Source organism: Hemitrygon akajei, chromosome 19, assembly GCF_048418815.1.
Source record: "Hemitrygon akajei chromosome 19, sHemAka1.3, whole genome shotgun sequence".
Taxonomy (NCBI): Eukaryota; Metazoa; Chordata; class Chondrichthyes; order Myliobatiformes; family Dasyatidae; genus Hemitrygon; species Hemitrygon akajei.
In genome coordinates, this window is record NC_133142.1 from 22527369 (window position 1) to 22544532 (window position 17164).

Genomic DNA, 17164 nt, shown 5'->3' on the forward strand with positions numbered 1-17164 from the left:
ATTTATATTATCAAAGGCTGGGGGAGGGATTATGTTTTGAAAACAGCCAATTGTGCAAAGGCACTCATCATCTATTTATTAATAACCCAGATGATGATGGGGTATAGAACTCAAAACTGCAGGGCAATGCAGAGATTTAAGGGGACATTAGGCTTGGGAAGAAATGTCTCCAATTAAGACCAGAAATACATACAGCAGGGCTGAATCATGTTCCTCATTACAGGAATTGATGTTTACTGTTACATAAACATGGTGGGAGATTAGTGAGTTTTACAAAAGTAGGCATGTACACATGCTAGGTACTGGTCTTTGCGTGAGAGTAGAGATGCAAGTTAAGACATGTAAATCAGATTTCCTTTCAATCTCTCTTTGCCTCAGATAAGGCAAATCTCTTTCAATCTCTCTTACCCCAGATCCCATATTGTCTATTTTATAACTTATGAATCAGAACCATTTATATAATGAAGCTGGTCATTCAGCAATTCATAGAATAATGCTTTTCCCAACAATGGTTAAATGGAAAAACGTGGACAGTAATCCTTACCTCTGGGTACTCTTCCTTTAAGCCTAATTGCAATGAATGTTCCACAGAAGGATGATCATTTGCTTTTATTCTGAAATTATCATCATTATTTGGTAAAACAGAGCCACTGTCAACTAATCCAGGACTTCCTTGTTCAAGTCCAGATACAATTTCTTCTTTTGAGTGTTCTTTTGTTGGTTCATTCTGTTGTGTATAAGCATCAATGTTTTGCTGATTCAGTTTTGTTTCCTCATTAATTGAAACATTACTCTGGTCCCAATCATAATCCACAATGCTTTGTTGAAGGTCATCACTGTTTGGGCAGACAGGCATCCTTTTTTCCTGGTTTAATTGAAAGTCTGTTCCAGGATTTGGACAAGTGGGAGATTTAAATACTTCAAGCAGCAAGCCAACAAGTTTCTGAGTATCTGGAGCCAATACTGTGGTTTGATCATGCTGTTTTACGGAAGTATCACTAAAACCAACTCCATTTGTCACTTCAGGCACTGGATCAGATAACCTGGATGCATCCTCTTCCAATGACTCTGCAAAGATTATTAATAAAGGAAGGCAGACTGATGATTCTTGGATTTGCTGACACAATCATATTTAATGAATGGAGTAACAACTATGTTTGGTGAATAATAAATCAAACCTTCCACGGGAAGCAGAAATACCCATTCTAATTTCCAATAAAAACAAAAATGCTAACAGCATACACTGAAGATTTCAAAGAAATATAAACTAATTCATAATAACGGTATTTGAAGCCTAATTTAACCAAATGACACTGGCAACCTCTAATTTGAAGTCAAATATAGAATTGTTTAGGCAAAAACACGAGAAGTATGTGTGTTTTTAATATTATTCATTTGTTTAGATCCAAGTTTCAAGGATACTAAAATGCCTTCATTAAATAGGCATTAAATGAACAAGATTCAGCCAATGCAAAGATATAAATTACTAGACTGAATCCTGGCGAGGAGATGATTTTGGCCTATAATCTATGGGGCAGTGATCCCCTTGGACAAGGTTTTAGGATTAATGTGGTGGTTGTCAAGAGGCTGTTTTCATCAATTGGAAAGTCCTGAACATGGGCACTCTCAGAAAAACAATTGAGAAATGGAAGAATTTGATCACTGACGGATGCAAATCTTTGAATTCCTCCCAACTCAAAAGCTGTGGATATTTGTTTTTAATAAAGTGGCCTGAAGTTTGCACCCAGTTGTTGTTCCTTTTCAGCCTTGTGGCACATAGGGCGGCATTTTTTGCTGTTTCCTTAGCAACTGCCTGGTTTTTACAAGGCCAAGTTGCTAGCTCGACACTCAACCCAGCATGGATCATTCATCTCGAAGTCAGATGCTGTTACCACAACACCACTGGCCAATAGTGAATCAATATTGCTTACTAATGGCATGAAAAGATCTAGTGGTGCGTGGTACTCTTGACATTGGCTCTTCTACCAGAGCTACTGGTTGTAAACAGCCAATCACATTAAAGGATTTACACAATTAAGTGAGGAATATAATTTTATTAAACTTTTGAAAGATTTGACGAGAATAAAAAAATTAAAGCATGAACTAAAATATCAAATTTAAAAAGCTACTTCCAACTCCATTACATTTTAATGTATTAACAACACAGCTACCTAAAAAAGGTATTTTATAAACTTACAGCACAGCTGAAAATTTATCTAGGCCTTGTGCAACATTTCTATGGTCTTTCACAGAAAGATCACATTCTATGTAAGTGATCGATTCTCAATGAGTACTAGGTTAAACCAGATTTATGCAAAAATCCTGAAGTTAATGCCAATTACCACTTTACAATGACAAACACCTGTATTATTTGTCATCTAAAGTGTGTTGAGATATTGAAGGAAAGTGGAACTGACAAAGCATTAGCTGCAGATTCACACGGGCAAAACATGCATGACCCTACTCGTACTTCTAAAGTTCATCTTCAGTTTCATTTGCAATTCCTTAGACTTTAGCTGATAAGTGGCAATTAACATCTGTAAATTATACCAACTTAAACAGTATCAGCAGAAGATTTGGTTAGAGGCTAGGTACTCAGCTCCGAGTGAACAAACAAATGCATACAGGAGGAAGACTGAAAATTTGGTTGAATGGTGTAATAACAACAACCTCTCACTCAATGTCACCCCAAGCCCAAGGAACTGATTGTAGACTTCAGGAGAAGGAAACTAGAAGTCCCCGAGTTAATCCTCATTGAAGGATCAGAGGTGGAGAGGGTCAGTAACTTAAAATTCCTGTGTGTCACTATCTCAGAGGACCTGTCCAGGATCAATCATATAAATACTATTGCGAAGAAAGCATGTCAGTGCCTCCACTTCCTCAGGAGTCTGTGGAGGTTCGGCATGTCATTGAAAACCTTGTCAAATTTCTACAAAGGTGTGCTGACTGGCTGCATTATGGCATGTGTGGGAACACCAATGCCTTTATGTGGAAAATCCTACAAAAAGTAGTGGATTCAGCCCAGTACATCTACATGAAAAGTTGCTGTAGAAAAGCAGCTTCAATCAAAGATCCACACCACCCAGGACATGTTCTTTTCTCACTGCTGCCATCAGGTAGAAAGTACAGGTGCCTCAGGACTCACACCACCAGGTTCTAGAAAAGTTACTACCCCCTCGACCATCAGGCTTTTGAACAAAAAGAGGATAGCTACACTCATTTCAGGACTGTTTTATTATTTCATGCTCATTATTTATTGCTATATATTTATATCTGCATTTGCACATTTGTTTACAGTTAACAGCTCCTGATGTTACTTTTCTATAGATTTGTTAAGTATACCCAAAGAAAAAGAATTTCAGGGCTGTATGTGGTGATATGTATGTACTCTGCTAATACATTTTACTTTGAACTTAGACCTTGAGACTCTGTGCTTTATCTTAATGCGGGATCTCAACCCAAAATGTTAACTCATCTTTTGCCTCCATAGATGGTACTTTACATGGCCTTCTTCCCACATTGTTTTTAGAATCAGATTCCAGCATCTGCAATCTCTTTTGTCTCAAGTTAAAAGCTATCCTTTTTAACAACATCCACAATGATAAAACAAAACTTATTCCAGTTTTATCACACCACTGTTTTATCAATCACATAAATTGTAAAAATCCAGCATGAGCATTAATGCTTTCAGGTTAAAAAGTGCAAGCCAGATATAGGACTCCATCATCCCTATCCAAAATACACTTGAATTTTGCTCATGAAATTTAAAAAAACTAAACAGTATGAAAACATGGAAATACTCAAGTCAAATACTATCGACAGTAAACAAAAAGAATATTTCAGATGTGACAAAGGGTTATGGACGCTTTCAACAGCATTTCTGTCATTTTTCACTTTGCCATTGTCCTCTATATGTGCCTTGGTATGTACATGGACCATCAACGCACAACTACTTAGACCCAAGAACCACTTTATCCACATCTTGAGAATACATTATTCCACAAAATCCTTAAAGACCATCATTTACATTCCATTCATTAAAAACTTTGGCAAACTTCCATAGATATGTGCTGACCTTATTCAGGGAAAGTAAGGAAGTGACAGAGAAGAACCATAGGCAAGTAGTCACACGGGGGCCTCCGGAGACAGGTAAGTGGGTAACAGTCAGGTGAGGGAAGGGCAAGAGTCAGATACTAGAGAGTAACCCTGCGGTTGTCCCCCTTAACAATAAGTACTCCTGTTTGAATACTGTTGGGGTGGGGGGGTATGACCTACCTGGGGGAAGCAACAGTGGCCACATCTCTGACACAGAGTCTGGCCCTGTGGCTCAGAAGGGTAGGGAAAGGAAGAGGATGGCAGCAGAGATAAGAGACTCTTCAGTTAGGGGGTCAGACAGGCGATTCTGTGGACGCAGGTAAGAAACACGGATGGTAGTTTGCCTCCTGGGTGCCAGGGTCCAGGATGATCACATCCATGATATCCTGAGGTGGGAAGGTATCAACGACATAGATTGGAAGACAGAGGAGGCCCTGAAAACTACAAGGAGTTAGGAAGGAAGTTGAGAAGCAGGGTCTCAAAGATTGTAATCTCAGGATTACTGCCTGTGCCACGCGACAGTGAGTATAAGAATAGAGTAAGGTGGAGGATAACTATGTGGCTGAGGGATTGGAGCAAGGGGCAGGTGGTTCAGATTTCTGGATCATTGGGACCTCTTTTGGGGAAGGTGTGACCTGTACAAAAAGAACAGGTTGCATTTGAATCTGAGGGCGACCAATATCCTGGCAGAGAGGTTTGCAAAGGCTATTGGGGAGAGCTTAAACTAGAATTGCTGGGGTTTGGGAACCAAACTGAAGAGACTGAGGAAGGGGCGGTTGACTCACAAATCGAGAAAGCTTGTAGACAGTGTGAGAAGGATTTAGGCAGGTGATAGAGAAGGGATATACTCAAAGATTGATGGTTTGAGATGTGTCTATTTTAATGCAAGGAGTATCATGAACAAAGTGGATGAGTTTAGATCGTGAATCAGTACTTGGAGCTGTGATGTTGTGGCCATTACAGAGACTTGGATAGCTCAAGGGCAGGAATGGCTACTTGCAGTGCTAGGCTTTAGATGTTTCGGAAAGGACAGGAAGGGAGGCAAAAGAGGTGGGTGTGTAGCACTGCTGATCAGAGATAGTGACACGGCTGCAGAAAAGCAGCAAGTCATAGAGGGATTGTCTACTGAGTCTCTGTGGGTGGAAGTTAGAAACAGGAAAGGGTCAATAACTCTACTGGGTGTTTTTTATAGTAACAGGGCATCGAGGAGCAGATATGGAGACAGATTTGGGAGATTTTAATTTCCCCAATATTGATTGGCATCTCCCTAGAGCAAAGGGTTTTAGATGGAGTGGAGTTTGTTAAGTGTCTTCAGGAATGTTTCCTGACACAATATGCAGATAAGCCTACAAGAGGAGAGGCTGTACTTGATCTGGTATTGGGAAATGGACCTGGTCAGGTCTCTCAGTGAGAGAGCATTTTGGAGATAGTGATCACAATTCTAACTCCTATACGATGGCATTGGAGAGGGATAGGAACAGACAACTTAGGAAAGTGTTTAATTGGAGAAAGAGGAAATATGAAGCTATCAGGGAGGAACTTGAAAGTATAAATTGGGAACAGATGTTCTCAGGGAAACGTACAGCAGAAATGTGGCAAACGTTCAGGGGATATTTGCATGGTGTTCTGCATAGGTATGTTCCAATGAGACAGGGAAAGGGTGGTGGGGTACAAGAACTATGGTGTACAAGGGCTGTTGAAAATCTAGTCAAAAAGCATACGAAAGAGTCAAAAAAAAAATCTAGGTAATGACAGACATCTAAAAAATTATAAGACTAGCAGGAAGGAGCTTAAGAATGAAATTATGAAAGCCAGAAGGGGCTATGAGAAGGCCTTGATGAGCAGGATTAAGGAAAACCCGAAAGCATTCTACAAGTATGTGAAGAGCAAGAGAATAAGACGTGAGAGAATAGGACCAATCAAGTGTGACAGTGGAAAAGTATGTATGGAACCGGAGGAGGTAGCGGAGGTACTTAATAAATACTTTGCTTGCTTGGATTGAGAAGCATGCCCTGTGAGAATAGGTTGAGTGAACTTGGCTTCTTCTCCTTGGAGTGACAGAGGATGAGAGGTGACCTGATAGAGGTGTATAAGATGATGAGAGGCACTGATCATGTGAATAGTTAGAGGACTTTCCCCATGGCTGAAATGGCTAACATGAGAGGGCAGTTTTAAGGTGCTTGGAAGTAGGTACAGAAGGGATGTCAGGGGTAAGTTGTTGTCGTGTTTTTTTTAAAACACAGTGGTGAGTGCGTGGATGGGCTCCTGGTGACAATGGTGGAGGTAGCTAAAATGGGGTTGTTTTTTTTAAAAAGAGACTCCTGGATAGGTACGTGGAGCTTAGAAAAATAGAGGGCTATGGGTAACCCTAGGTAACTTCTAAAGTATGTACATGTTCGGCACAGCATTGTGGGCCGAAGGGCCTGTATTGTGCTGTAGGTTTTTCTTCGTTACTATTTAGGTTATATTCAATGTTCTTGGCCAAAAGCTAAAATAACCATAACCTCAGGCATACCATTTTTAATATACCATAAATTTCATTATATTAATTTACAGTGTCATTGCAATACCTTCAGTAATTTTCATTTGCTTGTGGCTCCTCTCAGAAACAAATTCCAACTTTCTTTTCAATCCAAGATCATCTTTGTCAGATATACAGTGTGCAAGCTTTTCAATATTCATTGCAGCAGGCTCCCCTGGCCCAAGCCTTTTCCTGCTATAAATCAAGTCAATAAGCTCTCGGATTTTATCTGGATCATGATCAGCTATATTATCAGTAGGCAAAAGGACATTACTGTCCACTGCAATGTTTTTCACTTGAGGGTTCCCCAGTTCCTGAGCAATAATCTCTGGTACAGGATCAAATTTCTGCTCCTCTTCAGCACACACAGGAGGATCAAGCATTTCCATATTAGGATTAGGATATTGGTTTAACATCTCCACAGCTTTAAAAACATCAAACTGATAACGATGAGGGAAAAAAATATAAGAACGCAAGATTCTTGATAAATTTGATCTCTTCTGCTGGAACGAAGGGAATCGTTTCTCCTCATAAGCAGGAATAGTAAATTGAGGAGGTTTCCCATTTTCAGCAAAAGCCCCCTTTTGCAGTGAATTTGACAGGTAATCAGTTATATTATTTTTAAATGCTGCATCTATGGTTGCTTTCTGTAAGCTACAGGGCAGCTCTTTCCGAATTTTATCCAGAGCAAAATGTATTGCAGGTATAATCTTTGACAGCTGGGGTACTGCCTCTGGGTCATTGTGTACAGTTGGAATACACTTAGTATTTCCCTTAATGCTTCCTACAAAAGAACACAAACAACCACAAGCTTAGTAAACCAGGCATAGACTTAGTTGTTAAAATACAAGTCAGACATTGAGAAAACTAATTTATGAACAAATGCCTTTGAGAATGAGTTATGGCATTTGTTTGTAAATTGTTACAGTACTTAAAAAAAATACAAAACACAACAAATACTCAAATCCTACTGAGAGACGGAATATTCTCAGTACTACGATCAAGCCTTGAAATAAAAACAAGAAATGCTGAAAATACTCAGCATACCAGGTAGTGGAGAGAGGGGGAAAAAAGGAACATTTCAGGTTATATTCAAGACAAAAATCCAATAGGTTTTAAGTTGCAGAAATGGCATAAAAGCTTGAGGGAATCAATTGTTTCCACCCTACCACAGGTGTCTCCAGAGAGAATAAAAGGCAGTGGTGGTGCTGTCTCAGTGAGTGACAAAAGCTTGTTATTCAAGCTTATTTGTCTGAAAATGTAAAGAGAATGAAAGAAGAGGACAGAACAAAAAAAACACTAGTAATGTGAGATATAAAACAATGCTCTCTCCCCTTTCTCAATCTCTCGGTCTCCCATCTCAAGATATCTACTGATATCTTTCATAAACTCACCAATTTTCACAGCTATCTGTACAATACCTCTTCCCACCCTGTACCCTGTAAAAAAAAAAGTCACTCACTTCTCTCAGTTCCTTTGCTTCCGCCACATCTGCTCTCAGGATGAGGTTCATCATTCCAGAACAACTGAGATGTCCCCCTTCAAATAAAGGGTCTTCACTTCCTCCATTAATGCTGCCCTCACCCAGATCTCTTCAATTTTGCACACATCTGCCCTCACTCCATCCTTCTGCCATCACACCAGGGATAGGGTTTCACTTGTTCTCACCTACCACTCCACTAGTACATAATTCTCCACATCTTCCACCATCTCCAACAGGATCCCACCAAGCACATCTTCCCCCCCCACCATTCTTCCACAGGGATCACTTCCTGCACAACTCGTTCACTCATCCCTCTGCACTGATTTCCTACCCGTTACCTATGCTTGCAAGTGGAACAATTGCCGCACTAGCCCCTACACTACTTCCGTCACTACAAATTGGTCCTCAAACAGTCCTTCCAGGTGAGGTGACACTTCACCTACAAATGTGTTGGGGTCATCTACTGTATCCAATGCTCCTGGTGTGGCCTCCTGTGAGACCCAACGCAGATTGGGAGACTGCTTCCGCAAGCACCTTCATTACCTTCTGCCACACAAATTGAGATTTCCCAGTGGCCAACCATTTTACTTCCGCTTCCCATGCTGACATGCCAGCCCGTGGCCTCTTCTACTGTCGCAATGAGGCCACACTCAGGTTGGAACACCTTATATTCCAACTGGGTCGCCTCCAACCTGATGGAATGTACATCGATTTCTTGAGCTTCTGGTAATTACTCCCTTTCCCCCCCCACCTTCACCATTCCCCATTCCTCTTGCCCTCTCTCACCTCTTCTCCTTACCTGCCCATTACTTCTCTGGTACTCTTCCCCCTCCTTTCTTCAGTTCTCTATCAGATACCCCCTTCTCCAGCCCTTGATCTCTTTCACCAATCAACTTCCCAGCTCTTCACCACCCCTCCCCATTTTGCCTATCACCTACCACCTCCCCTCCCCTCACTTTCATACCCTAACTCCTTCCCTTTCCTCTCCAGACCTGATGAAGGATCTCAGCTCAAAACATTGACTGATTACCCTTTTCCATTGATGCTGCCTGGCCTGCCAAGTTCCTCCACAATTTTGCATGTGCTGCATTGGATTTCCAGCATCTGCAGATTTTTTCATGTTTATAACACAATGCAGTTGCTAGAAATGCGATTTAAAAAATGCTGAAAATATTCACCAGATCAGGCAGCATTTATTCAGAGAAAATAACAGAACTGAAGTATTATTTTGACAAATATTCAAAAGAACTGAATGTGTGTTTGTGGCTTCAGAAGATCTGCTAGCTTGGAAACAAAACTTAAAGAGTGATAATGTGAAACTGTTCAATTCAATGTTGAATGTCTACTCGGAGCAAATGTCAAGCTTTGTCAGTGTAGGTGGCCAAACAAAGGTTAAAATTGGAGCAGGGAAAAGAATTAAAGCAAAAAAGTCAACTAGATTATTTGAGTCATCTTTAGACGTTCTGAAAAGCAGCTATGCACTTGCCAACACAGAACATTACAGTCCCCAGGACACGACAATTTCAATTAAGTAGCTTTTTCCAACTTTTATCAGAACTCACCAGTTTTGTTAAATGATCTAACTCTACATTAACTCAGTTATCCTCTCCCCACTGAGCTGCCTGATCAGATGAGGTTTTCCAGCATTCTTGGTCAGGTTTCTGGCATTGGCAGTGTTTTTGTATGTCACAGCCCCAGCACCTTTCGTCTGTTTTCATTCATCTCTTCCAGGCAGGAGCTTCAAAAAACTTTCCTCACCCTTTTTCAGCAGGTACCCCAACCAATTTTATTATTTACTTTCTCTGGTAACCAGTCTAGCCTTTCTCTTCCTCTGCAATTTAAGATGTATTTCACTCACAATGTTTCATAGTTTTGATTAACCTGAAACATTAACTCTCATTTCTCTCAAGAGATGTTCCACATCCTGCAAGGTACTTGCAGCATTTTCTATTTTTATTTCATACTTCCAGTATCTGTAGTCATTTTGATTCTAGATTAAGATTGAAATATTTCTTCTCATTCATTGTTAAATGGAATTAATTAAAACAAGTGCACTTCAAGGATCTGAGTACTAATTATTACAAAAACTATTTCCACTTCTTGCCCAAAATGGGCAAATTTGCCATTTTTAGATCATCCAGCTACTCTGTAACAAGATGGTGAAAGTCAAATCAAGTTTATTGCCACATGTATACCGTCAAACAAGACATTTCTCCAAACCAGGGTACAAAGCACTCTAATATACATAACACATAATACCTTAAGGGTAAAATCTACAGATGGATTACACATAAATAAACTGAAGTGCATAAATTAAATATTAAGGAACAGAATAAATTGAAAAAACTAATGTAAAGACAAATATTATCTACGGTATTAATTAAATGCCACAACAATTTATAAGCATCTCTTGCACTTGAAGAAGAATAGCCCTTAACTCGGCAGTGGAGTTATCGGGGCACTGTCACGACAGTGTTTCCATAGCAAGCTATTCTTGTTTTTACAAGGCCGAGTTGCTAGTGTAACGCTCAACCTGACTTGGATTCGAACTCTGGAACCTTCGCTCAAGTCCGGCGCTGATATTATTGCGCCACCAAGGGGAACATCTCTTGCACTTACTGAGACTTATTTTCAGCAAATTACTTCTGGACTTATTTGAATTTAATGATTCAACTTACCGACATCACTCATTCGCGACTCTGGAAATAAAAATAGTGCTTGAAGACACTTGGGCTTCAAGTTTTGAGGTCCTGTTTTAAACAAAAATACATTCAAAATAGGAGTTATGAGTATACTAAAATTCTAAGTTTCCTAAATGCAAAAACTATAACATCGTTCCATATAATACTGAGCAATTGCTTACCATTATCCGCCATCTCTGAGGGAGAAAATAAAATCAGAAATCCACGATCATCCAAGGGTTTTATAAAAACCTATGGTTAAAGACAGTAAGTCTTAAATGATCACAAAAATACAAATAGGATATGGAAAATAACATTGACACAATAGTGACACTGACAGCCTCAACATAAAGTTCAACACCAGAATACAAAATTTTCTTAGCTTTAATACCAAAAAGCAGTCATGGTTGAAATTAATCATCTAATTAAAATGAGCTTAGTCAAATTATTTTAACTATGTGTTTTCAATATATTATACATTCACTGAATGGATTAACTCACTAGTTTATCCTCTTCTAGTTTATTAAGCAGAGCCTCCAAATTCCTTCCCGTTTTGCTTTGTTCCACAAGGTCATATAAGCTATAATACATTCCATTCTTCAGTACTGGGGAAAAAGTACATTGATGCTGATCATTATTTAACAGTATCTGGTAGCTTGATATTTTAAGATATAAGCAAGCAAAGAAGCTCATTTCTAGCTGTAAAACAATTTTACAGTCTATTATTGTCAAAGGAAACAAGAGGTGATAAAGAAAAAGCATACATAAAGGCAATTTGGCAGATTTTCTACTCTGGTCACAAAAATTAGATAACAGATGGAAATGAACTAATTCAAGGGGCATAGTAAAAACCAGACATTAACTAAGTGTTTCCCCACTCTCCAATTACATAAAATCACAGATTTGGGGATGACTAGCTGAATCACAGCCAAATTGCTAATATTAAGTAATTTATTTAATTGACAGTTGTCTTCAAAAGGCAAGAGGGAGAACTCTGATCAAAAAGGTTCACCACAAATTCAACCAAGTTCTTACCTTCTCGAATCCCAGAGAAAGTTGCTTTTTGGAATACGGTCACTGGAATTTTATTTTTCAAGCAATCAACACTCATAATCATATTGATGTCAAGTTTCTCAGGCCTAAAGGGTAAAGGGTTGATTAAATAAGATCTGCAAATTCAACCAAAGACAGACTTGCATTCCAATTAAACATCTGAGACCAAAAGATATTTAACCGTACATTAATAACAATGAACTATAATACTACATTCAGCACTGTAGTTCATTGATGACACAATTCTCCAGATGATCACACTACTATTAAAATAACTAAGGTCAACAATACGTTCAATCCTGTGGCAGCTAGCTTTCCCTTACTGAAATTCTTTAGAGAATCTATTCTGCTTTTATTGAGAGAACTTTCTATAATTTCCATCAGAGGGCACATTGCATTTCCTTTAACTATAGTTTTCTTTGAAAGAGATGACTGAAGTAGTGTAACAACTTGCTGTGATCCCAGTCAAATATCCCAACTCGCCACCAATTCATTGAAAAAAAAATTGTTCATGACTTAAATATCAAGCCAAGAATACTTTGGGAAAGGACAAGGTGCAATCAAACACGTAAATATTCAATTAAATTAGAGTCAGCTTCAACAATTTTTTAATTGATTGACTGGCTTATTGGAATCAAAGATGGGCAGAACACTATTTAAATGGTAAGACCCCTTTAGAAAGAGTTTGAATACAATGTGGACATATCTTTCCTGCATTCAATGCAATGTGGACTAAAAATGAGAAATGAAACAGAAGACAAGGTCTGTAAATAAACTGGGAAGCCTCCAGTTGAGAATAGTTTAAATATTTATTATAAACTTATGACTACACTTTTTGTCATTTGTAACAATTGAATGGCGACTTGTAAAACAAGATAATATTCTTAAATATTAATTGCAAAGGAGTCATGGCCGAGGAGCAAGGTTACAAAACAAAGGACACACAATTTGATTCTATAAAAGGCAAACAGCACTCCAGAGCTATGGATGCAGCCTTCACCTGAATTCAGTGAAATTCCAGAAAATGAAACAGTTTGTGCTTCAGGCAGACCACCACCAAGGGGCAATCAAATTCCATCTGGGCAATAGAACCACCTTTGCGAAGGTTAACAAACTTATCAGTACCAGGGAATCCATACGACTTAAGAGTCACAAGTATATTTTGCACTGCTCACCGAAATGGTGGGTGTTGTTAGCAGGAGTATTAAGTAGGTGGCTTCTTTACAATTGGCAACATATACTTAGATTACTGCATTTGTGTAATTTTGTGATTATAACAACCTTATTCCATGAATTCTGCGAAAGAACAATAAAGCATCTCCAGGAGGAATTAGAGTAAAGATTAGAGACTCATCTTTGAAAAGCTGTAGCCAAGGATGAGTGCAGGACTTTTAACTCTTCTTGAGAGGGAAATATTAAACATTCAAAGCACATACACTCAGTGGCCACTTTATTATATACAGATGCAAATATCTAATCAGCCAATCATGTGGCAGTAACTCAATTCATCAAAGTATGCAGACATAGTCAAGAGGTTTAGTTGGTATGCAGACCAAACAACAGAATGGGGAAGAAATGTGATCTAAATGACCTTGACTGTGGAATGATTGTTGGTGCCAGACAAGGTGGTTCGAGAGTCTCAGAAACTGCCGATATCCTGGGATTTTTGTGCTTAACAGTTTCTATACAAGTTTACAGAGAATGGTGCAAAAAATTAATATCCAGTGAGTGGCTGTTCTGTGGGTAAAAATTCCTCGTTAATGAGAAAAGGCAGAGGAGAATGGACCAAGCTGGCAGGAAGGCGACAGTAATTTAAATAACCACAAATTACAACAGTGTTGTGCAGAAGAGCATCTCTGAACACATCTTGAACCTTGAAGTGTATAGGCTACAGCAGCAGAAGACATCAGGTTTCACTCTGAACACAATGAAGTGGCCACTGAGTGTATACACTATAAGAACATAAAGCTGCAGGAAACCAGTTCCTAAATGCAACCTCCACCTGGGCACAAAGGATATTTCATTTACACTTTACTCTGCTTAAATAGCATAGCGGATCAGGTTTATCTCAATTTAAATCCAAGCACGGTTACCAAAATGAGTAAATGCAAGACCATTTTAATTCAGGTGTGAGGGGTTTAGTTGACAGTGACCCAGCAAGACTTCTGACAAGTGCACAATGTATAATAGAGCAGAAAAATAAGCTGAATATAAGAATTAAAATCTTATTTTTTAAATGATTAAAGAGAACGCAAGAACAGATCGATAGCCATTAATAAACGGGAATGAATATCCATGTCTACCAACAAAACAGTTGAAGTCAAAAGAGTACACATATGTGGGTAAAAATGCTGAGATATGCAGAAAATGCCAAAAAATATGGTTGGCATATTTAGCAAATGCAAATTCTTAATTACAATCGGCCCTCCTTAACCACGAATTCTTCATCCACGAATTCAACCAACTGCGAATCGCGAAAACCCGGAAGTGCTCTTCCAGCACTTGCTGTTCGAACATGAACAGACTTTTTTTTGTCATTATTCCTTAAACAATGCAGTATAACAACCATTTTACATAGCATTTACATTGTATTAGGTATTATAAGTAATCTAGAGATGATTTAAAGTGTATGGGAGGATGTGCGTGGCTTATCGTGGATCGGGGTCGAAAAATATCGGAAGTTCTCTTACTAAGTAAATCAGAACAGGTACATCCGGTATTATTTAGTGTCAGTTAGTCAAATGTTTGCATTCGTATATAGTATATATTTTACCTTTCTATGCATATAAAACACTTAGGAACGTATGTTTCAGTGCTGGGCTCAGGAAGTTCCCGAGTTCAATCTAGTGACAGATCGCTATCGAGGGCGCTCTCCACCGTGCCGGGTTGATATGAGGATCAAAAACTCAAAAACCCAATAATTAAACCACTGCGTTGTTTAGTAATAATTGTAGCTTTCATCAAGGCACAGCCTTTCTCACTTCATCCTTTAAAATTGTTCCAATCGTTGACCGACATAGCCTAACACTTTTCCAATGACCAATGGTGTTTCACCTCTTTCCGATCGCTTTATTATTTCCGCTTTATTTTCAATCGTTATCGTGATTATTTTCGTGAACAGAAACACTGTGGATTCAGATCTCTACCGCTGGGTCCTAATGTCCACTGCACTGAGACAGGTTAAATAAGGTCTTGGGTTCCGCTGGGTCCTAAGGTCCACCACACTGAGACTGGTTGAATAAGGGACTTGAGCATCCGCAAATTTTGGTAAACGCAATGGGTCCCGAAACCAATCCCTCGCAGATAAGGAGGGCCGACTGTACACCCTGTTTCACTGAGGATTTACCAGTCTTAACACAAACAAGAGAAAATCAACAGACGCTGGAAATCCAAACAACACGTACAGAATGCTGAAGGAACTCAGCAGGCCAGGCAGCATCTATGGAAAAAAGTACAGTCAATGTTTTGGGCCAAGACACTTTGCCAAAATAATACCTGGAATGAGTTCAAAGGTTAAATTAGGGTAGACCTCGCCTCAGGTTGTATCCCTGAAACTTAAAGTCAATGAAAGAATAACTTCCACTTGTAAGGGAGTCTTGGATTGGTAAGCAAATTATAAAGTTGGAGCTAGATTCACCCAAAGTTGATTCAGGCAAGTCAAGAAATGCTTTTTATACACACAACATGGTCAATAACAGATGATGATAAATCAACTGTGACATTTAAATGTGATAAAATACATTTCTTCCTAATCTTTGATCCAAGGATGGAAGGTACAAAATTTGGGCCACAATCTTCCAGCCTGCGTCATATCCACACCAGGACACCAAATTCCAAAACATTTGGAGCAATAAGCTGATCAACACCTTCATCCACTAACTCACCCTACCACCATTACTTTATTATTTCCTGCCAGTCATCTAATGTAGACACTCTTGTATCCAGCATCTTATGTACATGCAACCAATTTATGTACAATTAGCTATTGTGCATACAGTATTTATATTTATCATGTTTTATTGTATTCTTTATCTTGGTGGGGGTTTTTGTGCTCCATCAGATCCAGAGTAACAATTGTGTTTTACATGTGTATACTAGAAATTACATTACATAATCTTGAATCTTACTAAAGATGTCTGACTGATACTTGAGCATTTCATGCAGTACTTAATTTTACTCTTAATGGCTGGAAGGAGATATATACACAGAAACCAAAATTACATACCCTGCACAACAGTATGATCAGGTACAATTTCAGACTGGTTTATTTATTTATGTAAAGAGCTGCAGCATGGAACAGATCTTTCCAGCCTACCAAGCTACCCACAGTGCCCGATTTAACCCTAGTCTAATCACAGGACAATTTACAATGACCAAATAAGCTACTGACAAGTACATCTTTGGACTGTGGGAGGAAATCAGAGCACTCAAAGGAAACTGACGTGCACATGGAAGGAACGTACAATCTTTCTTATAGGAGGCAATGGAATTGGAGTCCAATGCCCCAAGCTATAATAGCAGCATGCTAAATGCTACGTTACTACAGCGCTCCAAATCCTACCGAGATTTACTATGTCAAATTATTGAACATTTGACAACTATAGCATCAAATTTTCCACTCAGAATTCAAGCATTAGGATATATTTTAGCCTTCACCCATTTTAAAAAATTGTTTTTCACTACTTGAAAGATTCAGAAAAATACAATTTGAAGTGTCATCATATTCCAGCAACAGAACATTGCTAGTCTTCACTATGCCAGAGTCATTCTCAACACTAATTTGCACAATTTTCCCCTGTTCACCAATCAAGCCATAAAGCATAGAGAAATAAGTACTTACAATTTGAATGGCTGAAACGGTTGGGTAGCTGACTGTAAAGAACCAAAGCACAGAAGCCTCCCTTTGTTCATAAGTTGTCCTTTCCAGATTGTGTAGTAAGACTTTTCTAAAGAGAAACAACTTTTAATTCAAATGCTCAAGTAGAAAATTAAAATTAAATAGATGATATACCTGTAGTTTTGTTCATCACAATGTAAGTGAGACAATGTAATTGTTCTGAATAATTGGTAACCCACATATCCGGAGTTAACAGTATCCCCAGATCACAATGATAGCAAAGTCCAGAAGAAATGCCAGCAACCAGAGTTCAATTCCACCACTGTCAGTAAGGAACTTCTACATACCCCCCATCACCATGTGGGTTTCATCTGGGTGATCCAGTTCCCTCCCACATTCCAAAGTTGGTGCTAGAAGCATGTTGACACACATGGGCTACCCCCAGCACATCCTCAGAATGTGCTGGTCTTTGACACAAAGGACACATTTCACTG

The 17164-nt window shown here is 38.9% G+C and overlaps 1 protein-coding gene across 1 annotated transcript in view; it reads right to left on the reverse strand.

Moving 5' to 3' along the window:
- LOC140741814 (protein TASOR-like) overlaps positions 1-17164 on the reverse strand; it is a 62963-nt gene that overhangs the window by 18703 nt on the left and 27096 nt on the right. The window contains exons 9-15 of the mRNA XM_073072229.1: positions 16674-16779; positions 11816-11919; positions 11282-11385; positions 10963-11032; positions 10778-10849; positions 6666-7400; positions 545-1068 (exon numbers count right to left, since the gene is read on the reverse strand). Coding sequence (XP_072928330.1) covers positions 545-1068; positions 6666-7400; positions 10778-10849; positions 10963-11032; positions 11282-11385; positions 11816-11919; positions 16674-16779 — 1715 coding nt within the window. The remainder of the gene's footprint in view (positions 1-544; positions 1069-6665; positions 7401-10777; positions 10850-10962; positions 11033-11281; positions 11386-11815; positions 11920-16673; positions 16780-17164) is intronic.